Source organism: Monodon monoceros, unplaced genomic scaffold (assembly GCF_005190385.1).
Source record: "Monodon monoceros isolate NGI ecotype Baffin Bay Population unplaced genomic scaffold, NGI_Narwhal_1 Super_Scaffold_21, whole genome shotgun sequence".
Lineage (NCBI taxonomy): Eukaryota > Metazoa > Chordata > Mammalia > Artiodactyla > Monodontidae > Monodon > Monodon monoceros.
The window spans coordinates 65140892-65168678 of NW_021703778.1; the positions used below are offsets into that span (position 1 = coordinate 65140892).

The following is a 27787-nucleotide window of genomic DNA, read 5'->3' on the forward strand; positions in this document are numbered from 1 at the left end:
ACCCTGATAAGTACACAGGCCATTATTACTTGTCTGCCTTGATTTCACCCTTAAGTCTACAGTTAGTGTCATACAATCTATTGTATAAATACATTACATGCATCTATGAATACAGAGATATCACATGATTACTGTTTAAGAAAGGTAAATGGAAAAATAAAATTCTGACCTTGCCAGTAAACGGCAGTTTTCCAATCTTGCTGAGTTGCACATTAGAGAGAAAAATGCCTGACCTTAGACAATCACAATTTAACAGAGAAAACCACCGATCTACTTGGCAATGCTGGAATAAATGGTTTATGGGTCAGGGAGTGGCACCAGCATACACGGAGACCAGACCTGCGCAAACCCTCGGCTAACTTTAAGGAATCTAAGGTGATGTCCCGGGGTGTCATGTTGGGTCCTCCAATACTCCCACCTCTGCTTTCAGCTGTTTAATTGCTCTTCAATATGATTTAATTCTTCCAAATATTTTCTTTGAATGAAAGATTCCCTTTTTATAAAACAGGCTGTATTTCTGGATGGGTAAAGAAATGCTAATGGCAGAGTTGGAACCAGAGCAGAGGTTTCCTGGTGCCTGATCCGATACATATTTTTACTCCACCTCTCTCTTAAAAAAATCTATGCTTGGGCTTCCCTGGTGGCGCAGTGGTTGAGAGTCCGCCTGCCGATGCAGGGGACACGGGTTCGTGCCCCGGTCTGGGAAGATCCCACATGCCGTGGAGCGGCTGGGCCCGTGAGCCATGGCCGCTGAGCCTGCGCGTCCGCCAACGGGAGAGGCCACGACAGTGAGAGGCCCGCATACCACAAAAAAAAAAAAAAAAAAAATCTATGCTTACTAAGGTTTTTCTGCTGAATACATTTAAATTTGAAAGAGTAATTTTACATTCTTAAGTTCTCCATTTCTCTTTTTTCCAGTTTGTAATTTTGGTAAAATATACAAGGTGACAGATAAATTCTGCTAACCTTTCTCCATCTTGATTTTTGCTAAGGCAGTCTGTCGCAGTGGAATCTGTGATTCTTTAGCCATATTTTCTGGACTCTGAGGTACAGCTTTGATAAAGAAATCTGCCACAGTCATCAGAAATTCCACACTGGCACAAACATACAGCTTGTCAAGAACAGCATCAATATGACTTCCATTCTTGTCTTGTGTGTAACTTATGTCAATCATAGAACTGTTGTTATCTTGGCCATTCTTCTTATCAATCATTCTGAAAAAATATATACATTCATTATTTTATTTCTGCTAAAAGAATTAAAAAGATTAAACATTTCCTATACATTTTAGTAATTTTTCTTTCACCTTTCAGTTTCCAATCTGTGAATAGAAAACAGCAGTGTTAACTCGAGTCTAATTAGCTAATCAGCAACCAAGACACGGTCTCCTAATCTCCACAGCAAGGTTCATGATAATAAGTAATTATAGAATATTTTATAATTATAATGTAATACTAGAAAAACAATGACTGCTGAAAGGAAGTTTGGCAATTAACAAAACACATTAATGTGGTCCCACAAAATTTAAAAGACAACCTCTTTATATTATTTTACAAAATAAAACCTCCCTGAAAGAATTTGTCTCCAAAGATCATCCTATACAACTGACTCCCAAATTATTCAATGTAATTCAAATCAGGCAGTGTTCATCAAGCGTCTGCAATGATATAATAATTCCCACACATCCTCATGTGCACTGCAAAGAGCAGGCTATGAAACAGAAGGATGGCCTTTATCACCCTTGCCTAGATTGCTACCCCAAGACATGAAATTTGCAAATCAGAAAAGCTGGTTGCATGATAGCACTCTTTCCTCATTTATTCGTCTCTTAGAAAAACAAAGGGCTCAGAAGTATTCAATACATATTCAACGGGTCCAACTTCAAGTAGCAGAATAGTTTTTCTCCAAAAAACAAGGACAAAAATATTATGCATCTCTTTATTTGGGAAAAGAATAAAAATATAATTAGGCTATTGAAGTTGCATGTTTCTCACTTTATAGTAGGGTGATATAAATTAATCTTTCAAAAATGAGTTGATAATGTGAAAATTAGGGATTCCATTTTTTTTTTTAATCCTGTAGGGTCTTTTTTTAAGTATAGTTGATCTACTAAAACTTTTAAAGAAATTTCACAAAACTGTTTTAAAATATATAGACAAAATAAAACAAAAGAAAGATCCATAACTTTAAGGCTTTTTTGAAAAAAAGATTCTGCCTACTGTGAACAATTTAGAAAAATATATCACCAATCAACCACCCCATGTGGATTTAACTATTAAAATTCTTACAGTTTCTTAGTTCCCACATTTAAGACAATACTCTATTATTAAACTTCCTTTCATTCAAACTTTAAAGCAACTGAGCCTGAAATTAGCACTACTTCTTGATGCACTTCAAACTGAAATATGACCAAAGACGTCTTTTGATAATCCCAAGAAACAGAATCCCAAAAAAGATGATCAAAAGACCCCTTCTGACAATCTTAAGCTGAGCAATCAATGCCTGGTAGCAGTGCCAAGTGCAATGTCAACCTTATATAATGTGCGGCAAATTCAGAGATGACAAACCTTGATGTTGCTTTCTCAATTCCTTCTCTGAGATCATCAAGGGTGCATGTCTTAAGTTTAATATTGACATTCATTGAGCCATCCTTAAACATCTTCCCTGAAGAGGCCATAAGATGTAGTCTGAGTTCACCAAGCCGGAAACTGTCATTATGAAATGAAAGTTTGGATTCCTGTGGTATATTTTTCAAGCAAAAGAATCAATTATCTTCAGGTGTTATGTAATTACTTTTAAACATATTTCTTAACTCAGAGGTTAAAAGCAAATCCAACGTAAGAGGGAAGAGATATGGGAACATATGTATAACTGATTCACTTTGTTATAAAGCAGAAACTAACACACCATTGTAAAGCAATTATACTCCAATAAAGATGTAAAAAAAAAAAAAAAAAAAGCAAATCCATACCACAAATTTTTAAAGTATGTGTGTTAAAACTGGAACAAAGAGCATGTTTGTGACTGTATGTGCACATACAAATAAATATATAAGTGTGTGTGCTGATCTTCAACAAGGGTTAATACATAAAAATTTCTAATTTACAATTCAATGCAAATTAAAAACCCAGGAAACTGTCAATCAATTATGCTAACTTACAAATATTGGGTTGGCCAAAATGTTCGTTTGGTTAATGAATACATTGTTCAATAAACTTCTTGGTGAAAATGAAAAAGGTCTTTTATTTTTACTTAAAACCAAACAAACTTTTTGGCCAACCCAATATTTAATGAGGTCTTCTGTAAAACACTCTGTGAGAGAAACTAAAGGCTTTATGAGAAAGGATAAGACATGGTAGGTGATCTCAGTGAGCTTATACTCTAATTGAAAAAATACAATAGAAATACATTACAAGGAACATCCCAAGGAGATGCTGTAAGTTGTAAATAATTAAAAAATGATATATCGTCACTTATTTATTCACACTTATATCTTCCCATATTCCACAAAGGATATTAAGTGATTAGGTAAAGAATATAAACAGCAAAAGCTCATAGGGTCAAAGAGATCATTGTGGGCTGGGAAAAATTCATGAAGAAGGTTGAGAACTAACTGAGCTTGAGAGACTGAGTGGAATGAGATAGGCTATGAGGGGTAGAAGACATTCTAGATGGGGAAAAAACATGAGCAAACAATTCAAGATGCTCTGAGGGCACAAGGTACACACTGGCATCTTAGGCTTAAATATTCCAACAAAAGAAAGGTAGGGAATGATGTCTGGAAAGAAATGTGGAGGTCTAATCGTGGTCTCAGATCCTAAGCCAAATATTTAAACTTTAAGGAAAAAGGACCTCAATCTTTATAACCAACCAAAAAAAAAAAAACCAAAAATTCGGGGAAGTAAAGATGATCAGTTCAGTCATAGTTGCTCACTACAGACCATGGCATTGATAAAAGGGTACTGGTGATGCGCAATTCTTGGCACACTGGTTACAACTCCCTACCTTCTCTCACTCAAAAGAGTACAAGGCATGTAAGTGGGTCAGAATGAAATTATTATTGGAAAACTTGGAATGCCTTTAATTTATAAAAATGTAAATAGTTCACAAACTTGTGATCTGTAACTATTAATAGAAATGACCAGTGACACGTCTACTGATCACAATATAATAGCGTTTGTGATATGGTTACTGATGTAGACAATTTGGAGCCAATGAATTTTTCTAATAAGTTAAAATTCACATAACATAACACTGAATGCTTTCTAAGTAGAATGGGAAGTTGTAAACGGCTACATAAGATTAACTGAGGAAACTGACTTGTGCCAATGTCTAGGATGCATGAAAGGAAAAGGAGCAACAAACAAGGAAGCCACTGCAGTACTGTGTGAGCTAAGAAGTTTCAAATAAAGCAGCAGTGAAAACTGCCAGGAAAGAACAAGTGTTCACTCAAAGAAAAAACTGACAGTACTCTATCTAAATGAATAAAGAAGGTCTACAAAGAAGTAAAAGAAGACACCAAGATTCTAAGGCTGAGAAACCAGTAGAACGATAGTACCTTAACTGAAATGAAGAATCCATTTAACTGTTCATTTTCCATTACGTCATTTTCTGATCTTTTTCTTAACATTAAACATTAGAAATTAAGGCAGTCAACTCACACCAGTCAGAATGGCCAACATTAAAATGTCTACAAATAACAAATGCTGGAGGGGGTGTGGAGAAAAGGGAACCCTCCTACACTGTTATAGAAATTGGCACAGCCACTATGGAAAACAGTATAGATGTTCCTCAAAAAACTAAAAATAGAGTTGCCATATGATCCAGCAATCCCACTCCTGGGCATATATTCAGACAAAAATATAATTCAAAAAGATACATGCACCCCTATGTTCACAGCAGCACTATTCACAATAGCCGAAACAAGGAAACAACCTCAATGTCCATCAACAGATGAATGGATAAAGAAGATGTAGTACATGTATACAATGGAATACTCCTCAGCCATAAAAAGAAGGAAATAATGCCATTTGCAGCAACACGGATAGACCTGCAGATTATCATATTGAGCAAAGTAAGTCAGGAAGAGAAAGACAAATACCATACGATATCACTTATACGTGGAATCTAAAGTATGACACAAATGAACATATCTACGAAACACAAACAGACTCATAGATAAAGGGAACACACTTCTGGTTGTCAAGGGGGCGGGAAGGATTGGGAGTTTGGGATTAGCAGATGCAAACTATTATACACAGGATGGATAAACAACAAGGTCCTCCTGTATATAGCACACGGAACTATATTCAATATCCTGTGATATACTATAATGGAAAAGAATATAAAAAAAGAATATATATATGTATAACCGAATCACTTTGATACACAGCAGAAATTAACACAATACTGTAAATCATCTATACTTCAATAAAATTTGGAAAAAAGAATGAAATTAAGGCAGTCCATTGCACAAATGACAGACACTAGCCCAAGGCCCAACAATAACAATGTATGAATATTGTATAACGTTTAGAAAATATGAAACATAAGAAAACATATAAATGGACATAAACAACAGATATAATACTTACAATCAGTGCATATTATGGGTACCATATGTATGAGTATTATGAGATATTAATTGATAAAATCAAAAACATTTATTAGAAGATACTACCTATATAATAAAAAAATAGCTTTCTAAAATATCTATTACACATTATGTGGTTCAAATCATAATGGCACTAGACCCTGGTTCCTCAATTCACTCATCAGTATCCTTAATATGTATCTACTACATATAAAATTTATTCAAGAGAAACATAATTAATGCTTATATATCATGGATAATCACGAATTTAAAAATAATCCTCTAAGGTTCCAAAGCCACTACTAAATTATTTTCCTTAGTTAAATATGCATATATATCTAGCTATGTAATAAAACTGTACATATAATTAATTACTCATATATAAAATTCTTCTCCTAGAGATAGGTTGTGTTTTAGTGCTGATATTACTTGGAAAAAAGTAAGAACTTTTCCTTGGCCTAGTAAGATTAAAAACACTGGTACTTCCCTGGTGGTCCAGTGGTAAAGAATCTGCCTTCCAATGCAGGGGAGGCAGGTTCAAACCCTGGTCGGGGAACTAAGATCCCACATGCCACGGGGCACCTAAGCCCACGCGCCTCAACTACTGAGCCCACAAGCCTCAGTGAAAGAGCCCGCATGCAGGGCTTCCCTGGTGGCGCAGTGGTTGAGAGTCCGCCTGCCGATGCAGGGGACGCGGGTTCGTGCCCCGGTCCGGGAAGATCCCACATGCCGCGAAGTGGCTGGGACCGTGAGCCACGGCCACTGAGCCTGCGTGTCCGGAGCCTGTGCTCCGCAACCGGAGAGGCCACAACAGTGAAAGGCCCGCATACCACAAAAAAAAAAAAAAAAGAAAGAAAAAAACGACAACATTCTAAAATTGAATATCAAGAGCTAAAGACATATTCCTAGATGCAAACATTAACTACATACCTGGTGGGGATCACTGTTATAAAGTATAATAGAAAGAGATTCAAAGTGAAAGTCAAACTGGAGAGTGACATTCTGGTCCAAAGAAAGCTTTGAGTCTGTCCCATCTTCTTGTTCTGAGGGTTTAAACATAAATATGAAAATTAAAAAGCTTTTAAGTATGTATAAGATTTTATACATATTTTAAAAGCTAAGATTCTAAATTTATATATTTTCAAGGATTCTTTAAATCATTATGAGACAATTAACAAAAATGGCATGTATTCTATATATATTTAATACAAGGCAAAGTGATAGAGCCAGACTATCTACATTAAAAATAAAAAGAGAGGGGCTTCCCTGGTGGTGCAGTGGTTGAGAGTCTGCCTGCCGATGCAGGGGACACGGGTTCGTGCCCCAGCCCAGGAAGATCCCACATGCCGCGGAGCGGCTGGGCTCGTGAGACATGGCCGCTGAGCCTGCACGTCTGGAGCCTGTGCTCCGCAATGGGAGAGGCCACAACAGTGAGAGGCCCGTGTACCGCAAAATATATATATATAAATAGATAAATAAAAATTAAAATAAAAAGAGAGAGGGCCTTGCAAAGAGTATCAAGACAACTTTTTTTAAAAAGCCCATCCAGAGCAAGACTACTTCATGAAAGTTTATAATTATCAAAGCATTTCACATAACTGGTTGCAAGCCATTCTCAAGAGATTATGAAATAGGAGGTAGAGAAAAGTAAAATACTTCGTCCTAAAACAGACAGCCAGTCAGTAAAAGATCCTCTGCTAGTGTAGTTCACGTCTCACTATCTTTAATTACCTATATCACCCAATCCATTACCTTTACAAGAAGAACAGAATGTAATTCAAAAGCAGAGTCGAGGGGAGCTCAAATATAATTTGGGACAGGGAGCCTTCGGAATTCTGAGGTGAAAGAGACTTAAACAATTCAGTCTCTCCCCTCATCTTTAGGCAGAAACTTTTTAGACAAAGAACAATACATATTGCTTTCAATCACTCTTACAAAGTGATTCTGCAATCTCTTTTGGAGATTGATTCTATTCTTTTGGTCATTTATAGGACAGTCTATTCTTACTGTACAAGTTACTGGAAGAGCAAACACTGCATAACTTTAACCAGATAAAGGCTTCTCCAAGTTGGAAAGCTCTAGGGTTTTTTTCCTTTACCTTTCCTGAAAATAATTTACATTCCAATCTTCATCATCTTTGTAGCTTTTCCATCTGAACTCACAAGTTTTCCCAAGTACCACATTAACTGTATAGCCTGAACCAGAGACAGGAATTGACCACAGCTGAACATAATGAGATCCTTAATCACATAAAGCTTGCCTGCTACAGTTTATTCATGGGTACATAGTTCCTGTCTAACCGGAGCTACAGCCTACTTATCTAGCATCTGTCTATACAGTGGCATGAACTTAACCTGGGAGAAGATGCTGACCTCACTAAACTCATGTAGTACTCATAACTATCCTGAACGAAAAACCTTATTTTTCACACTGCTCTAGTCATTTGTTTTGTGATTTCAAAACACACCAGACCTAACTATAGGTGAAGCAGTGCTGGTACAGTGTTATTAACTGGCGGTTTTACCGACTGTTGTCATAAGTAACAGCTGATGACCTGAACATTATAAAAGCACAGCAGTCTGGGGCCATTTATTATATGGAAAAGGAACACTTCATCTCTTTTTAGCCATGGAAATATTAACCTATTCACAGTCTAAAATAAAACATATGATATTCACATAACGATTTTAAATGATGAAAAGAGTGCAATTATAAAATTATTCTATATAATTGTTCAAGAAAGCAAAAAGAAACCTTATATTTTAGAAAAATTATCTTTTAAAAATGGCTGAATTTAAAAGGTTCAGAGCTTTTGAAAGATTCAATTTTAATAATCTGGGAAACTCCTTTATGTATCTGACTATCACACTCCCCAGTGAAGCCAGATAAGTAATGCTGTTACTAAACAAGAATATCTTCCTTTTTTATGGACCAGTCATCTGAGTATGACACCAAGGTCCTTTTCTCTCAATTAGTTTTGGACCTTACTATGCTACATGCCTACTTTGCTTTTTCTCAAAATACACCCCCTCAGTGTCCCTTACATTGGACAAATTCACCTTTCACAAATAAAGGGCAAATATGCACCATGCAGGCGATAAGAGGTGGGCCCTCCATTTAGAGCAATGAGCCTATCTCCTTCCCCTGGGAGCTTCAAGGCAGCCCCAGCTGATTTTCCACAGCAAATAATACAATGCTGGATCATTCACACCACATTATGCTGGACAACTAAAAACAACAGTAAATATGGCATTAATACTGATTTTTCTCTATAATCAAAGCAAAAATCTCCATCGATTTATACCTTTGAGGTGGTCAGGTCTACTGGAAACGTCTTTTCTTACTCTTATAGCCTCCTGGGTAGACTGTGTAGGGCTTGGCTGTGAAGAAGCTTCTCCAACATTCTCTACCAAAATTTTCATTAAAACTGTTAAGTCATCTTTACTGAGAGCAACCTAGAAAGCAACAATAGGCTGTTGTTAATACAAAGTAATAAAAAATGCAAAATATAATATCTATGTCTTAATTTATGGTCCCTCAAATTAACTAATTGTACATCTAACTAAAAAAAAAAAAAAAAGCAAGTTCTGACCATGAATACCAGAATAAAAGTATTTCATCTTGTACAGTATTAGACATTACTCCTGTTTGTAAACACGCATCTGCCTCCACTCATATCCAAGCCCCTACTTCCGGTACTCCCTTCTTCCTGCCTTAACTGCCACTATCTATCTTGTCCTGTTCCTGGACCTGTGTCCCTCTCCCCTCTCCCTAGTTCCTCATCTCCATTCTGCTTCTCTCTCTTTACATCCACTACTGGATTTTTCCTCCACATTATTTACTCTCCTCCAAACTCAATACAGGAAGAATGCTGTTCAGTTTCCAGTCTCTACCAAGAAGAAAAAAGATGCTCTCCTGCAATGCAGCTTTTTTTTTTTAGATTTATTTATTTTTGGCTGCATTGGGTCTTCATTGCTGCGCACGGGCCTTCCCTAGTTGGGGTGAGCGGAGGCTACTCTTCATCGCGGTGCGTGGGCTTCTCATTGCGGTGGCTTCTCTTGCTGCAGAGCACCAGCTCCAGGCGCACAGGCTTCAGTGGTTGCGGTTCACAGGCTCTAGAGTGCAGGCTCAGTAGTTGTGGCACACGGGCTTAGTTGCTCCGTGGCATGTGGGATCTTCCCGGACCAGGGCTCGAACCCGTGTCCCCTATACTGGCAGGCAGACTCTTAACCACTGTGCCACCAGGGAAGTCCCTAACTCAAGTTTCTTAATCTTTAAAATAGGAATAATATCATCTACCTCATGGGTGGCTGCATAACAACATGAAGCTCCTAGAACAAACAAAGATGCTACTGGCTGCTAAGATCCATTAAACCTTTTAATCCTTCCATCTCTTGTACACTTCCCGTACACATATACTGGTCCAAAAGGCCTTTTTCAAGTACCTAAACACAAATTCACACAGACACATTCATAGCACCTTTTCTTCTGAACATCAGAGTACCCTATGTCCCCCAAATTAGGTCCCAATCAGCAAGGAAATTGCCTGATTCCCAGCCTAAATGAAACTGGGGAGATATTTTAGCAAGAGACAATGACCAGGCATTTCTTATTTGCTCCAAGCCCTAGTCCTTAGATAACAGATGTCACTTTAACTCCCTAGGACTTCTTTGTATACTTATTCCCACTTGTGACACCAACCAAGATATCACAGCTGCCTGAAGAACAGCTAACTTCACCACCTCCTAATATTTGAAAAGGATCAAATATTAGCTCTGAGAGCTAACCTTAGCAAGGGAGAATTTAAGAGAACAGTCTCGTATTCCAGAATAGAAAAGTCTCTATCAATACCCTGAACAGATGTTCTTCTTCATAGATCATATCTACTCATACTACAGATAGGGATCTTTCATTCCTACAACAAACTTCAATTTTAACATCTTCCCTAGTAGGACTCTGCTCCTTTGACCCTTCTTGTTTAATCTTAGAACTAACTCTGAAATAATCACAGACATCAGAAACCACTAAACTACTAAATTTTTATTTGTCTTTCACACATTCTGTTTAGCCACTCCCTCCCTTTCCCTATCCCCTACTGTTTGGCTTCATCAGTTTCACCCACAGACGCACTAGAACCGTAAGATTCCTACACTTCCACGACCATCTTCGACCAGTATCATCTCTTCCTGTGAGCCTACATATGACCTGCTAACTACAGTATTAAAAATATTGCTGTTTATTTGGTGCTTTGTGACCACCTGTGGGGGGGGGATAGGGAAGGTGGGAGGGAGACACAAGAGGGAAGAGATAGGGGGATGTATGTATATCTGATTTACTTTGTTATAAAGCAGAAACTAACACACCATTGTAAAGCAATTATACTCCAATAAAGATGTTAAAAAAAAGTATTGCTGTTTATATGCTTACCAAATAAACATATTCACCTATTGAAAATGTCCACTTTTCTATAAAAGAGTGCTTCTATACATTAAAAATACTACTAAGGTGCTTTGAATGTGGTATCTAAATATCACTTTACCGTGTCTTATAATTTAACTGCCTTAAAACTTTAATAGAATTTTCTAAAATTACTAATAATATTTTCTGTAGACTCCATAGCTTTTAACCTCAGAGTTCTTGCTTGGTTTTACCAAATATCCAATTAATGTGAAATAAAGAAAAGTGTGGGAAACTAGGATAACTTCATTTCCAGTTAACAAAGCATTCCCTTTCAATGTATTATCACTTCTGATGTCCACTTGAACTACACTGTGATCAATGATAAAAGCCTATCTAGCAATTTTCATGTATTTTATACATATACTTACCTGCATAGGTTTTAGTTTTCCTTTTATCTCCATCCCCGGAATTTTCACATACCATGATGCTGCTAAATTTCGCTGTATGGATAAAAGCATGTTGACTGGTTTCAAAATTTCAATGTCATGCTGTGGTAAGCCAGCCTGCAAAATTGTTCTGAAAGATAAATAAGAATTTATTTTACATTTCTAAAATCTACATTTTAAAATGAAGACTATCATACTGTGTAACAGTTTCCACGGAGCATTTTTCTAAACACTAAAGGCTGCTATCAGAGTTCTTTTAGAACATGTTTCTTTTCACAAATCAATCTGCATCAGAAAAATTCAAGTTTATATGCAGAGCTATGTAAAACAAACCCTATGTAATGCTGATTTCAAAGAGACAAATTTCATGAAGTATGACTATTGCACTATTTACTATCTTTCACAAGGATATTTAATAGCAAGGAGTCCAGCGTCATACAAACAAATGTTATATCCCCCTAAAATTGGAGGACAGAGAAAGTGATACTCTACTTAGCCCTTAGGTTTATGTTATTAGTACTTCTCCAAACTCAAAGGGAAAAACTCACCAAACCTAGAAGTTAAACAAGCATATTATAACAGTCATATCTAGCCTGCCTGCCAACAAACATTTGAACCACCAAATAAGTTACTCTTGTCATTCAACAGAGCGAACACTTTCCCATTTGGATTTGATAATCCATTAGATATCTTACTGAGAATTCCTAAATGTGACAAGGTTTGGAAATGAGAAATAAATCCTAAATTTTATTACATTTTAAGAAGTCTTTGTCTCTGTACAGAAATGAAAATAGCTATGTGCAGAGAAAATAAATAAATCTAAATTAAGTATTATTGAGTAAACTATAATTTTATAATAGGAAATTTTTATAAAGTGAAAAAAACACGTTATAAATTTAGTAAGACAAAATGTAGATTCTATGAGATCCACCATTATAAACCACTAACCAAAAACCAACAGTCAAGGTTTCATAATTAGAATAAGGAATAAGAACCATAAATCACTAGTGTTTTACCCCTGGCAAAGATTTTATGAAAATTCTATTTCTAGTAAGTAATTTGCCATTGGATTATATATTTATACCTGGACAGCTTCAGCTGAGTGAGTTGGATGTTCATTTTATCAATGACTGGGGGAAGAGAATACTGTTCCACAGAAACTACACTAAATTGGTTTTCAACTTTGATTAAACCCAGATCTGCTATAACAGCATTAGGCGATACTGAAGACTGAGGAATGATAATAACTGGTGCTTTCAAATTGATATCCATCAAAAGGCGGAAGCTCTTTTCAGCCAAGTCTTTCATGCTGGAAGCAGCTCTTTCTGCAGCCTGGACTGTAGCTGTGCTCAAAGCTTCTTTGGCAGTTTGAAAATTGTTGAGGAAGTTCTGTTGGAAGATACTGGTATTTAGAGTTCCCCCAAAACAGGATTTATTTTTAAAAGGAAAAACTTTAAAAAAGAAAAACTGAAAAAAAGAGGTGATATAAAAGAAACGTTATTTATGACTGTGTACATGAAGTAAAGTCTAGAAAGTTACACTCTGTGATAATTAACAAGTGGAAGAAAGAATCCTTTAACTTTCACTTTATGTATTTCAGAATTATTTGTTTTTTGACAAATTTTGGTAACAATACTTTTTAAAATATCCCTTTTACTCATGAATGTTGTCATCTTAATTCAAATTTAAATAAAAAGATGAAGGAGAACTCTTTACATCTCCCAAAGTTGCTTTAATTCTGTACCTCTAGGTCATAGGAATAAAGTCTATTAGTTTTAGTCCTTAGTTTTAGAAACTAAGGTTTTGCCCGCTTATTTCTAAAGGTTCTTTTCTTAAGTGTACTCTAACATGAGCAAAGGTGCTGAAGTGTTTACAATCTTGCAATCATTAATAAGAGTCAAAAATTCTTTATTTAGAGTGAGATCTTTCACCTCAATTTCAACTAAAAACGGAAAGATTTTTCCCAATGGAGAAAAGGACTGGAAGCAATATTCTTCCATTAATAATGTAAATGGTTTATTTAGTTTATTAAACTAACACCCCTCCAAATAAATTACTTTCCAGAAAAATAAAACATGATGGTTTAGGTAGAAATCCATAACTTAAAAGCTTTGATTAACAGCCCTGCTAAGAGGCATAGGCAAATTAAACTCTTCAGCCCATGACACTTACATGGAAATAAATAATTAAAAGAATTTTATGGCCTTGATCATAATTATAATCAAAAGCTGTAAGCTCCAGTATTAGTCCTTCAAATGCCTGATGACCTCCTTAAAAGATTCTTTTCGCTAAGTACCTTTTAAGGGTCTCTCATAAAACAAATAACACTGAAAAGCCTAATTAAAACATCAGAAAGTACTTTCAAAATATATAACTATGGAAATGTTAAAGAATGATCATTCACAGGTTCAAAACAATGATAACAAAAATTCATTTAGTTATCCATGATGTAAAGGATTTCCTTAATTGTAATATTCTATTCAGCAATTGGGACTTTATCACACAGCCCCATTAGTAAAGATTTTGACTACCTAGGTTCAGATGTATAGGCAAAGATACTTAGGTGTCAATGAGAAATAAATATATTTTAAAAATAAACTTACCAAAAGAGACATGAAGAATTTATGAACATAAACAATTTGAATACAACCCACTCTGAGAGTAAGTTTGCCATCTACTTTAGACATATCAGCATAGGCCTTTCCTTCTGTGGCGTCTGGATAAAGAGTCATTTGGAACCTAAAGACTTCATCTCCCAAAATAGAGACAGCCTAAAAGTATTAAATTAACTGGTTATTATATCAAAAGAGCTGTATCACTGTATTATAAATAAGTTTCCTTATTACAGAATCCTTGATATATAAAGAAGCATCACTTAAATTCAACCTTCAACAAATTAGTTAAAAACATTTAACTTGACAATAACTTTTTCCTATATCTATAAAAGAAGTTTTATCAATGGAGATATCAATCACTTAACTGGTTAGAAATAACCTACAAATCACCTAGTCTATATATACTGTGAAAGCAGATGATGACCATATTTATGCTTACTCCCTAACAAAAGGCCTGATACATAATATACACTGAACAAATGATTAAAGGCAACTCAAGCCCCAAATAACAGAAATAAATTTCAATATAGAAACGTATCTTTTAATTACCTTTTTGTGAATGGAAGTCGAATCAACATTCGTAACTATGATATCCTTAAGTCTGGCAAACATGTCGGTCTGCTTTGGCCTCACAGAAATAGAGGCATCCATTCCTGTGGGAAACACAACACTTTTCACCTAATCCAAGTGAACTAATTTAGTGGTTTTTAATTCAATAATATACTACCAAGATAGAGAACAGATAAAAATTACTCACTATTAGACATATTAAAGGTAACAACTTCTTTTTTCTTTTTTTTTTTTTTGGCCACACCAAGTGGCATGTGGGAATGTGGGATCTTAGTTCCCCGACTAGGGATACAACCCATGCCCCTTGCACTGGAAGTGCAAAGTCTTAACCACTGGACCACCAGGGAAGTCCCAAAGGTAACTACTTCTATGTATGAGATACCTAAGAAAGATTATAATATCTTTAAGTTCTAGAAGCATCTCATACATAAACTTTGTGGAAATTTTAAAACAAAAGAAATCAAATGTCAAAGAAAATCACAGATCTCCAAACACAAGTATCCTGTGCGTTAGTAAGATCAGAATCGGTCATTTATGGTGACACCTAACATTTGTTAAACAGTTATTTTACAAACGTTATATAATGAAACTATTACTCTGAAAACTAAAGAATTGGAATTATAATTAAATATAATTTGATGAATAAATACTATTCTTTCTACAGTAAACTGTATCTAAAACACAATCTTTTAACATTTCTCTCCAAAAAAATGTTTGTCATTCTCATAATTTCTAAAGGAATGATTTCTAAAACCACTCCTCAAAGTGAATGAGAGAATGCCTACAACTAAGCCCCAAGAATGAACCTAAATCATTACCATGCTATGCATAAACAGATACTCAGTAACGTTTGTTGAATGGAACTGATTTTCTAACCCCTTGTTAACTGCTTATTATGTACATACCAGGCACTTTTCTTAATACATGTAAATTTGTAAACTTAATCCTCATAACAATTCCATGAATAATTACTATAACTATCTCCATTTTACAGAAGAGGGAACTCAGGCACGGAAACATTAATTAATTTGCTCAAGGTCAGCCAGTAAGTGTTAGAGCCAAAATGTGAACCTTGGCAGGCTGGCTCCAGAACCCATGGTATAATATGAACTCATCTTTATATGAGGCTGATGATGAGTAAAGCTTACAAAATTTCTTTTAGAAACTTCTCTTCCTGATGCTATATAAGCACAAAAGACAAGGGAAACAGGATAATGACATTTTCTTTACTCAGTGAGATGTTATGATATTCATTTCTCAGTTTAAAGTTATATTATTCTGAAAATGCAAACAGAACATGAGATTAAGCCTTAGACTTATTCTGAAAAATTTTTTAAACATAAGGAATGTCTCACATCAGTCATGAATCATACCAAATTTACTTCTAACATTTCAAAGCACATCTCTGAAAAGTTTGCAAGAATCTTCAATATAAGTAAACCAAAAGACGACTCATGAGAAATCTACCGTGCAACAAGCTCATTCTTCCTGAAGGTCTATGTAAAGAAACAGAAATACCTACACCAAGAAAAAGTTACTTACCATGTATTCTAATATCTGCAATATTATACTTCTGATCACAGACAAAGACATTAAATGCATTTAATTCAGCTATGACCTTTAAATCAAACACATCATCTTGAGAAGTGTTGCTGGATACTGAAAAGTAATAGAATCCTAGTGATTAGCAAAGTGCAAAGATGATATAACATAAAATAATCCCAAAATCACTAAAATAAAAGTACATTATGAACTATGAAGAACCAAAAAGGTCTCCATTAAGATTACATATAATTAATATTATTTTTAAATGTCAATCAGACAGCAAGTAGCATATTTCCAGCCAAATTAAAAATAAAGGCAACGTTTACCAGCACCTTATAAGTATAATTTTGCTAGATGGAAACTTTACTGTAATTTTTCTTGTGGGGAAAAAGGAAACCCCCTATATTAGAATTCTAAGATTCCATTAGAGCTAAATTTTGATTTGGAACTCCTTTTCATATCATATATTAGATCAAAGAAAAATATTTCATGAAAAATTGAAATAGTGATGACAGTAAAATATGTATTATTAACTATGACACATACATGTTATTAACTATAGAGACAACTTCCCTAGATTATATTATGTTTCTCCATGAAGAATCCTAAAAAAAGTTCTATAAGAGATGAACATAAAGGGCTAAAGTTAAGAAAAAACAAAAAATTATTTTATAATGTGTATTTGTGTCTGTGCACGTGTATAAAAATCACAATCAAATGGATTCTCTTAATCTATTTTAGTCTAGGTCCTGATTGATAAATTTAAGATATAATTTCCTAGAGATTTGTCTTGACTGGAGGAAACACTTTTTCCTATAAAACTGTAAAAGTATGGGGACATCAGTCCTTAATCACCGAGATGACAAAAGGGATTTTTTTTTTCCTTTAAGATTTAAAGTAGCAAAATCAAACCATAAAAAATAGCTATTTGGCATAACTAGAAGATTGTTTCTTTGGATTACTATTTTTTGTAGTTTATTGTGAGCTTAAACATTGCTTTTTCATTTATTCAACTGTGTGCATGTGCGTGTATATGTATGTATATGTTATGTAAGTATTTCCATGGATATTAATGTAACAAGTACATTAAAGATGAAGAAGGTAAAACTCTTTTACTCTAGTTTAATGCAAAAATACTGCTCTGCTCCCTGGTAAAAAAAAAAAAAATCTCATCCTTGTATCAGATCTAATATTACTAACAGTTTTCACTTTAAAGATGCCAGTAATATAGATATAATACAACTAGGTAATGGTCTGAAAATTAAATTACCAGATGTTAGATACTCACATCATATGACATGAAAGAAAAATAATTAAAATGATATTTGGTTTAAAAACAGGCACATGTTCACTCACGCTACACCACATCTAATATTTCACAGCACAAATTGTGGCATGTGCCCATATCTCTATGTGACTTAAATACAGTTTTGGTTAGAAACCAAAGTGAGTCTGTCTCTTCCATGAGATTGTTCCTTTTGTGTTTTGCAAAGCTGAAAACTGTTGAGCACCAGGTAGTTTTAACTGACTGACTGAAATGGGCCTTTGTTACTATGCATGATTGTGTTCATATTTTAATTACTTCCTTCCTCACTTGCACTGGAGTGAAGGTTACAGAGACATCAATGCAAAGTATATACAACTTTATTTTACATAAAAGCTAGGCAGTGAAATCAAATATAAATACGTGATAAATATTAAACACTTATTTAAAATCTCTCACTAAACTACTCTATTATACCATAGGGATAAAATCTGCTTTCTTTTGAAACCAACCTCATCTGTCAAAGCAGCTAAAACATTGAGGTGATAAACAGTTATCTTAGCTTGAAAATACATGTTATTATATGATTATTAAAGTTCAGACAGAAAGTATTAAACCATGACTCAAAAGTTAATACCAGTTTTGGCAATGATACTTCTGGACTCCCCCATAAGTGGTTTCAGCTCCGATTCCTTCTTAGAAGGTTCAGAGGATGGAAAAGCAGATGATAAAAAATCCATGAAGGACAGTAAAGCTTCCAAATGAAGAACTAAGTTTAAGGATGAAAATGAAACCTAAGATAATGAACAATTAGAGAGGCAGATTTCAGATATGGAAACATTTTTATGTCAAACTTCAACATATACAAGTAGCACAAGAATAGTTCAACTAAGGACTTCTTTTTTGAGAAAGAACTCACTATTACTTTGTTAACCTTTACCAGACAATAAACCAACACTGCCCACTCCCACACCCAACAATAATTCTAACCTCAATGGAACTTGATAGGCTTTAAGTAAAGATACAAGAAGTATTATCAGCCTTAGGTTGGTCGGTCCCCTTACGGATGGTCCCAAGACAGACTATACACGCTCAAATGGATGGTGACCAATGTCTGTACCGAGCCATACTTTTAGCCTTACCCTTAATTTTTTCCTAATCCTAAAGCCAATTCATTCAAATGTTTAATGCTTCCATCAACACTACGCCAAATAACCATAGTGAACAAAATTTCCTTAAAAAATATTTCATTTGTGTACAACAAGGAATCATTAATTAATATCTGGGAAACAAGGAGTCCTTTAGGAAATCAAATCAACTTTTGTAATAACTTTATTTCAACTCTCCATCCATTTCTTTTATCTACAAAATTAAACCTATTATTATCACCACCCTTATTCTAATTTTAGGGCTCACAATCTCACAACTGAAGATGGCTTTGAAGCTAGATTTAATCATTACTATAATCTAACCTTATAGTGAATTAGAAAAGATTTACCTGAAGTCTTTGTTTGGTACTGTCATGGATGGTTTTAAATTCTGGTCCATCACTGTCTGCCTACAAATAATGGAGGATAAAGCCACTGGGTTGCAAACACTAAAAATTCACACACTGAAAAAATATATATATATTCTTTACTTTTCAAAGTATGCTATGAAAACACTGTAAACATATTTCTTAAAGGCAAAGAAGAACATGCCAAAAACATGACCACATAAGCATTTCTTATATTCTACAGAAGCAAAAACCCGAACTCCTTATCCTACCTGACAGGAAATGCTAAAGGTAGGGGAAACTGTCAGTGTATCTAGATTAAAATAGATTTTGCTTCAAATTACAATGGAACTTTGTATACATCTACTTATTCAAAAACATAGGATTAACTCAGAAGTTTACTGAAATTATCCAGGATTGTCAGATGCTTGCATAAATCACTATAATTAACCAGTTTTAGGATGAAAAATTTTAGGGGAGAAAACCAAGATATTATATACAAGGGGATGACATAATTTCATATATGCAAGTATTAAAGAATCCTAGAAATGAAACTACCTTTTTCAATAACATTTTCAGAAGGGGTTCATCTGTTACATTAGAAGAGTTAATAATGTGAAGAGGTTCTCCTTTAGAGTCTAAAAGAGAAAAAAGAGAGGGTAGGTTCATTATTAAGTCGTTTTAGACATTTCAAATGTATTTAAAAATAGACCAGCCAGTTACACAAATATACGTTTGTCAAAACTCAGAGTTGTACACTAAAAAGGGTGAATTTACTGTATATAAATCGTATCTCAATAAAGCTGGCTTTGAAAAAAAAATTAAAGAAACTCCAAAAAACACAAAAAAAACAGCACTGGCCAATTATAAACGCTATAACATTTGGTACTACTGGTATTACTTATTTGAACAAATCATAATAAAGGACAAAGCTATAAAATACTTAAACTAGTGATTATTCTCAATACAAGTTTGCTTTACTTAAAGTTACCCCATAGAGCTCCTATAACTTTAAACACCCATACCAACTTTAAAAGTTGGCTTGGTGCAATTTAGAAAGTGAATCTGAAAGGCTGAAGAGACTACAAGGTGATGTTAAATTTTTCCTCTATATATTTCTGGGTTGTTTAATTTTTATTTTTCACAAGTATATATTAATGTCATTAAGCACAAATAAAAAACACTTATGTAATTTTAAAATAAATAAAAGACCAAAGAAAAAAAGTTACTTCCTAGTAAATTAACTCACCTTTCAAAAAGGGTCCCTGGGCTCTATACCTGGGTATTGTTCTCAGAGCACAGTTATAATGTTATGTTGCTTTTCATAAGTACTGAAGTGTTATGTGCTGAAGACATATGCCTCATTTTTCTTTTAGATATATTCTACTTTGTGCTAAATATTTAGATATAGACTTACTTTATGATAAATAACTACATAATGAATTTTAACTATCAAATTACTTCATATTAATGTAATAACTTTAAATAATTATGGTGACACTAATAAATATGCTTCATGTTGATAAAAAGGTAGTGACCATCTGCCTATTACATGCACAATTTACAGAGACTATACTTCACACTTACCAGTGAACTCAAAGCATTGCATACTAATTTTTTTTAGATAAGCTTCAGCAGTCAGGTCGTAGGCTTTAACTCTAGCTTCCAGTCCAAGCTGCAGGACATTTAGTTCACATAAAGGCCTTCCTTTCTTTTCTGCTTTTTCCATCAAAGTAATCACGACCTAGAAAAAGGTACCATTATTACCACAAACTATTTCACTAATATACACTGAAGATAAGTTAATTTAATAATCATCCGGAATGATATTATCAAAATATTCACACAGCGTAAAGATGTTCACTTCTATTTGTGCCTGGAAATTACCTAGGGTTATTTACTTTGGAAGGCCCACTTACTTATTCAGACTTTTAAAGCACTGTCACTGTATTTTAATGGATTTCAAGATAGTTATGAAAAAAAAAAGTTGTTCCGCCTAATTCCCGGAAGTCCTAGTCTGATGGATGGTGTCAGACTAGATCTGAAAGTCTGAGATAAACAGTCAATTTTTAAACTACTCCTAAGGCAAGGTTTCTCAACCTTGGCACCACTGACATCTGGGGCTGGATAATTCTTTCCAGTGGGGAGTAGTCCCATGCACTGTAGGCTGTTTACTGGCATCACTGGCCTCTACCCACTTGTTACCAGTAGCCCACTCTCTCTCTGGATAGTGACAACCAAAAATGTCTTCAGACAATGCTAATTATCAGCTTGAGGGGAGGATGCAAATTGCTTCCCCCCACCCTAATCACTGTCCTAAGGGAAGGGAACTGTAATTATATGTATTACAAATAATATTAAAAAGGACTTACAGGTTTTATATGTACATATGTTAATGAAACCCATTTGCAAATAGAATTATTCATTTATCAATGTTTCAATTATCAAAGCCTAAAAATCTTCAATAACTGTAACATTAACCAGAAAAACAGCAGAGGTTTAGCATGAAGGAAGTTAGTTTCAAAACATGTATTTCAGATCAAAAAAGTAGCGCTCATTTGTTTAAAAGTTTATTATTTTTGACTCAAAGATAGAACATAACCTCTGCACAGCTATTTAACAATGAAGGGATTTTGGAGAAAATTCTTCTAAGTCCCTGTATCCGCGATGCTTTTCCACATACACACGTGTGTGCCTGTCCCTCCTTCTACCCTGTCCCAGCCCCTTTCCTAAACTCCTTTCCTCAGACTGTATCTTCTTCTTCTTTAAAAATTCAACTAAATCTCACTTCTTCCAGGTTATCTTTCCTGACTCTTTCAGAGTGCTTAGATGCCCTCTTCCTACCATCACTGACACAAGCTCCCTGGGCACATTTTTAATGGAAGTACTTAACAAAAATTTTAATTGTTTTCTTGTTTGAGTTCAGAGTTTGTCTTTTACTTCTGTATCCTTAGCACTTAGTACATGCAATGAATATCTGTTATGTGTGTGAACACAGAAGAGGAAAATTCATTTAACCTTACCTTAAGAATCTGCAGATGGAAAGCAGGTAATGGTAATATAACATTTTTTAAATGTAGGCATATTGTGTTTTATTCTATTAATGGTTTCTAAAATTTGCAAAGAATTTCTCTGTCATTTTTCCCTTTCCTGCCTTCCCTATATAAAATCCAAAGCAGGCCACATTCCAACTGCCCTAAAATCATTTGAAAAGCCTGTTACAGGGCATATTACCATTTTCTCTGTAAATATTATATCCCCCAAATATAACTCATCTTTAGCAAACTCTCAAATTTTTAAACATTTCTACATACAAATTACAAACAGCCTTTGTAAGCTTTTTCTATCCATATCAATAATCTACAAGTTTACTTTATTAGAGGTAATTCCAAATATCCATTATTTATCCACCTCATTTTATAAAAACAGATGAAAATTACACACCTCTTTGATTTCAAATTTCAGCAGCATATTAATGATGTCTACAGATCTAATTGCTTCAACTCCAGCTGTTAAACTATCTTGTGAAACATGCATATCTTGTTTTAATGTAGAGATTTCAAGTGGCTCTTTAGTTTCACCTAAAGATGTTTAAAAGAAATTCATTCACTTCTATTCACACATTTCTTACATGAATACTCAACAAGGACTTATACAAGTACTCTGGACTTGGTTCAGGCATTGAAAATCCACAAATCAGTCAAACACAGCTCTAGCCCTTAGAAAGCTCATGGCTTAGTAGAAGAAACATATATACCTAAAACACAAACAAAATAAGAAGGCCCCACCTAGTCACATTAAATGGACAAATGTTAATAGTCTCTAGATAAAGTACGTAGAAAGCACAGAACTAAGCATGACACTGTCATGAGAAGGTCAAGAAAGTCTTAATAGGAGAGTTATAATTCAAGTAGAACTGAAGGAGCTCCTCACACAGAGAAGAATAAAATAAGAGGTAGTAGAAAACCACAGAGAGATAACACATCAGGATAGGTTTTGCAAACAGAATGGAGTTTGATATGGTTACATCATAAGGAGGATAATAAGAGCTAAGGCTTGATATGAAAGAAGCGGGGGGGGGGGGGGTTAAAGCCTCTTACGCCATACCAAGAATCAAAAGTAAAACCATATGAATATGACCCTGTTGTCCTGAAATTCACACATCCTGAAATGCAGTAAAATTGCTTTCTAAACTGTAATACACAACACTAATAATAGCTATCACTTGCAAAGTACTTAATCTCTGTGTTGGATGTTGTGCTAACAGACGTTCACAGACTATCTCATTTAACTCTTATAACAACACTTTAAGGTAAAACCTTTACATTGTCCTTATTTCACATATGAGCAAATTGTGGTCCAGACAGATTCAGTACCTTGTCTAGTGTTTTCCATATGGAAAACCACTGCTGTTAATTATTACCTTTGAGAAAGCAATGCACAGGGCAAGGTTTCTTAACTATCACCTTATTTCAGCACTGTTCCAAACATAATGTGATTGAGGGAAAATAATTCTACCAAATATTTTGCTTCTACAAAACAATTCCTGGAACAGGCAAAGATTTCTTAAATAGGAAATAAAAAGCACTGATCATTTTTTAAAATTGTGTATTAGAATTCATTAAAATTAACTAATTCTATTAAAAGAAAACCTATTAAGAGAGTGAAAAGGTAAAGCACAGATAGGGAGAAGATATTTCTACACATACACTAACATGTATACATATAACACATATAACCAGCAAAGGGCTCCTAACCAGAATGAATAAACAACTCCTATACACCAATTAGAAAAAAGACCATACCTCAGTAAAAATAATGGTCAACAGACTTGAATGATCATGTCATAAAAGAGGACATCCAAATGGCATATGAAAAGGTTTTTAATTTCATTAGTTACCAGGGAACAAATAAAAAACATAGAGATACTACTATATAACCACCAGGATGGCTAAATTTTACAAGACTGAGGATAGCAAGTACCGGTGAGAATGTGAAACAACTGGAACTCTCATACATTGCTAGTAGGAAAGTAAACTGGTTCAACCACTTGGAAAACTGTTCAATATAGCCTGGCGTGAGTTACTGAAGCGAAATGTAAGCTAACATATGACCCGGTAATTCTACTCCTAGCTATATGTCCAAAAGAAAACAGTATATAAGTGTGCCGAAAGACTACAATGACATTCATAGCAATTTTACTCATGACAGTCAAATACTGGAAACAGGAATAAAAAGAACAAACTAGCGCTATAGACATCAACACGGATGAATCCCACAAAATGTTGAAAGAAGCCAAGGGATCCGCGCGTGGCAGCGCTGCAGCCGCACAGCTCTCTGCTGAGCCCCAGAAAGGCCGCGCCGGCCCCGCCGCGCTCGCGGTCACGCTGCTCCCCTCGCCGCGAGCGGGGAGAGGGCTCGGGGCGGCGTGGGTGCCTGCCGCCCTCCGAAGGGGCCGTGGGGACGGGGCGCGGGGGCTCTGCCCCCGGCCCGTGCCCACCCCCCCACCCCGCCGGAAGCCGTGCGCGGCCCTCAAGCCCCGGACCCTGAGTTCGTGACGCGAAGCTCCGAAATCCCCGGCAAGACTCTGCGGAGGCACGAGCTCGGGCCCGCTCTCACAGAGGTACAAATGATGCAAAATGGATACCTCGCCCCAGAGACAGATGAAGATGATCTTTAGTCTGGCTATAATGACTACAATCCAACCTATGATACCGAGGAACTGGAGAATGACACAACTTTTCAGCAAGCTGTGAGAACTAGTCATGGCAGAAGACCTCCCGTAACTGCTAAAATACCAAGCACAGCGGTTGCTAGACCTGTAGCTACTGGGTATGGGTCCAAGACATCCCTGGCATCAGCAGTGGGAAGACCAATGCAGGGGCTCTTCAGGATGGAGTTACTAGACCCATGACAGCAGTGAGGGCAGCTAGTTTTACCAAAGCAGCTTTGAGAGGCTCTGCGTTCGACCCCCTCGGTCAGTCGTGGGGCCCTGCACCGCCCCTGGAGGCCAGGAACGAAGACAGCCGAGAAGAAAAGATGAGACAAGTGGAGAAGAAAGTAAATGAGTCGGTAGAAGAAAGCTGTATTGCTAACAGTCGTGGAGACTTAAAATTGGCCTTAGAAAAGGCAAAAGATGCAGGAAGAAAAGTGAGAGTCCCGGTGAAACAAGGAGAACAAGTTACAAGTCCAGAAAACATCAATTTGGATTTAACTTAATCAGTTCTTTTCAACTTGGCCAGTCAATATTCAGCTAATGAAATGTATGCTGAAGCACCAAACGCCTATCAAGTTATAGTGAAAAATAAGATGTTTAGCAATGCAGGACGGTTGAAAGTGAATATGGGAAATATTTATTTAAAGCAAAGAAATTGTTCCAAAGCCATTAAATTCTACCAAATAGCCTTAGATCAAATTCCAAGTGTCCATAAAGAAATGAGGATTAAAATTATGCAGAACATTGGAGTTAACATTTATTAAAACTGGGCAGGGCTTCCCTGGTGGCGCAGTGGTTGAGAGTCCACCTGCCGATGCAGGGGACACGGGTTCGTGTCCCAGTCCGGGAGGATCCCACGTGCCGCAGGGCGTCTGGGCCTGTGGGCCATGGCCGCTGAGCCTGCGCATCCGGAGCCTGTGCTCTGCAGCGGGAGAGGCCACGGCAGTGAGAGGCTCGCGTACCGCAAAAAAAACCACACACAAAAAAACCTGGGCAGTATTCAGATGCCATTAATTTATTTGAGCACATAATGAGTATGGCACCAAATCTGAAGGCAGGCTTCAACCTAATCCTTAGTTACTTTTCTGCTGGAGATCGAGAAAAAATGAAGGCATTCCAAAACTTGATTGCTGTTCCATTAGAAACTGATGAAGATGATAAATACATTTCACCAAGTGATGACCCACATACTAATTTAGTGATTGAATCTATAAAAAATGATCATCTAAGGCAAATGGAATGTGAAAGGAAAGACATGGCAGAAAAATACATCATGACAGTTGCAAAACTCATTGCTCCTGTAATTGAAACATCTTTTGCTGTAGGTTATGATTGGTGTGTTGAAGTTGTGAAAGCTTCTCAGTATGTAGAGCTGACAAATGATCTGGAAATAATGCAATTACATACCTGAGACAAAAGGATTTTTAATCAAGCTGTAGAGACCTTTAAAATGTTTGGAAAAAAGGACAGTAGAGTGAAGAGTGCAGCTGCACCCAACCACTCATTCCTGTATTATTTGGAAAATGAATTTGCAGAAGCCGGTAGCTATGCAGATTTAGCTGTGAACTCTGACAGATATAATCCGTCAGTTCTTACTCATAAAGGGAACACAGTTTTTGCAAATGGTGATTATGAGAAGGCAGCTGAATTCTAAAATGAGGCTCTAAGAAATGATTCTTCTTGTACTAAAGCACTTTATAATATTGGCCTTACCTATAAGAAGCTAAACCAGCTTGATGAAGCTTTGGACTGCTTCCTGAAACTTCACGCAATCCTAAGAGACAGCACCCAAGTCCTTTACCAGACAGCAAGTGTATACGAATTAATGGAAGATCCCAATCGAGCTATGGAATGGTTAATGCAGCTGATCAGTGTTGTTCCAACTGACTCCAGAGCTTTGTCTAAACTGGGAGGATTATATGACACTGAGGGGGATAAATCCCAAGCATCCCAATATTACTATGAGTCATACAGGTATTTCCCGTCCAACACTGAAGTCAACAAGTGGTTCGCAGCCTATTACACCGAAACCCAGTTTTGTGAAAAAGCCATTCAGTACTTTGAAAGAGCTTCTCTTATACAGCCTACACAGGTGAAATGGCAGCTGATGGTAGCTAGTTGTTTTAGAAGTGGTAACTACCAAAAAGCGTTAGATACTTACAAAGATATTCACAGAAATTTTCCAGAAAATGTTGAATGTCTACGTTTCTTGGTACATCTCTGCACAGACACTCGATTAAAAGAAGTTCAAGAATATGCAACAATACTCAAGAGATTGGAAAAAATGAAAGAAATCAGGGAACAGCGCATCAAGTCTGGCAGGGATGGCAGCGGGGGTCCCCATGGTAGGAGAGACAGGAGCGCTGGCAGTGACAGTGGCCAGAACTGTGGCTCCAGTAGCAGAGGCAAGCGGCTCAACGCCCAGCTCTGAGCCCTGCCTGGGACAGACGAGCCTCATAATGAGAGCAGCAGTAACAAGGAGCTAGATGCCTCCTATGTGGATCCGCTTGGCCCGCAAACAGAAAGACCCAAAGCCGCAGCCAAAAAGAGAGTCAACAAGGATGAGTTTGCTGATGAACAGTTAGGAGATGATTTGCTTCCAGAATAATATATATTTTATACTATTATTTATTAAAGGAAAGAAATCACCTTACAAGAGAATACTCATGTTAAAGTTTGGATTAATTATCCAAACTTTAATTTTGCACACTGTCAAAACTTTAAATAAGTGTAATAGTTCTATGAGTATGGATTTAGATTTTGTTTCGCTTTTAATGGAATAAAAACATGTGAAAATTAAAAAAAAAAAGAAAGAAGCCAAAAATGAAAGTAAATTCTCTATGATTCCATTTATATGAAATTCAAAATGAGGCAAAACTAATGCATGATATTACAAATCAGAATGGTACTTAATTCTGGGTGGATTCACGGTCAGGGTGGGTGTTTGGTATTGATAGGTAAAGGCATAGGGAGAGCTCTAGGGTGCAGTGCTGGAAATGTTCTATATCTTAATCATGGTGATTACACTGGTGTAGCCATATATAAAAATCCACTGAATTGTACACTGAAGATTTGCACACTTTACTATATGTATTAACGTACTGTAAAAAAGGTTTTTCCACCCTAGTATTTTGGGTTTTTTC

The 27787-nt window shown here is 35.9% G+C and overlaps 1 protein-coding gene and 1 pseudogene across 7 annotated transcripts in view; one reads left to right on the forward strand and one right to left on the reverse strand.

Annotated features, from left to right (window-relative positions):
* The window catches only part of VPS13C (vacuolar protein sorting 13 homolog C), a 175013-nt gene that overhangs the window by 53735 nt on the left and 93491 nt on the right, over nt 1-27787 (reverse strand). For all 7 annotated transcript variants that reach the window (XR_003795827.1, XM_029237278.1, XM_029237277.1 and 4 more), the window contains 14 exons: nt 22373-22509; nt 20516-20672; nt 19487-19566; nt 18932-18991; nt 18071-18227; nt 16167-16283; nt 14604-14707; nt 14043-14210; nt 12524-12828; nt 11422-11569; nt 8898-9048; nt 6524-6636; nt 2568-2737; nt 967-1214 (listed from right to left, as the gene is read on the reverse strand). Coding sequence is in view for 6 of the 7 variants with exons in the window: in XM_029237278.1 (XP_029093111.1) it covers nt 967-1214; nt 2568-2737; nt 6524-6636; nt 8898-9048; nt 11422-11569; nt 12524-12828; nt 14043-14210; nt 14604-14707; nt 16167-16283; nt 18071-18227; nt 18932-18991; nt 19487-19566; nt 20516-20672; nt 22373-22509 (2115 nt within the window). In the remaining variant the exon portion in view is untranslated. The remainder of the gene's footprint in view (nt 1-966; nt 1215-2567; nt 2738-6523; nt 6637-8897; nt 9049-11421; nt 11570-12523; nt 12829-14042; nt 14211-14603; nt 14708-16166; nt 16284-18070; nt 18228-18931; nt 18992-19486; nt 19567-20515; nt 20673-22372; nt 22510-27787) is intronic.
* On the forward strand, nt 24558-27252 carry LOC114904001 (annotated as a pseudogene).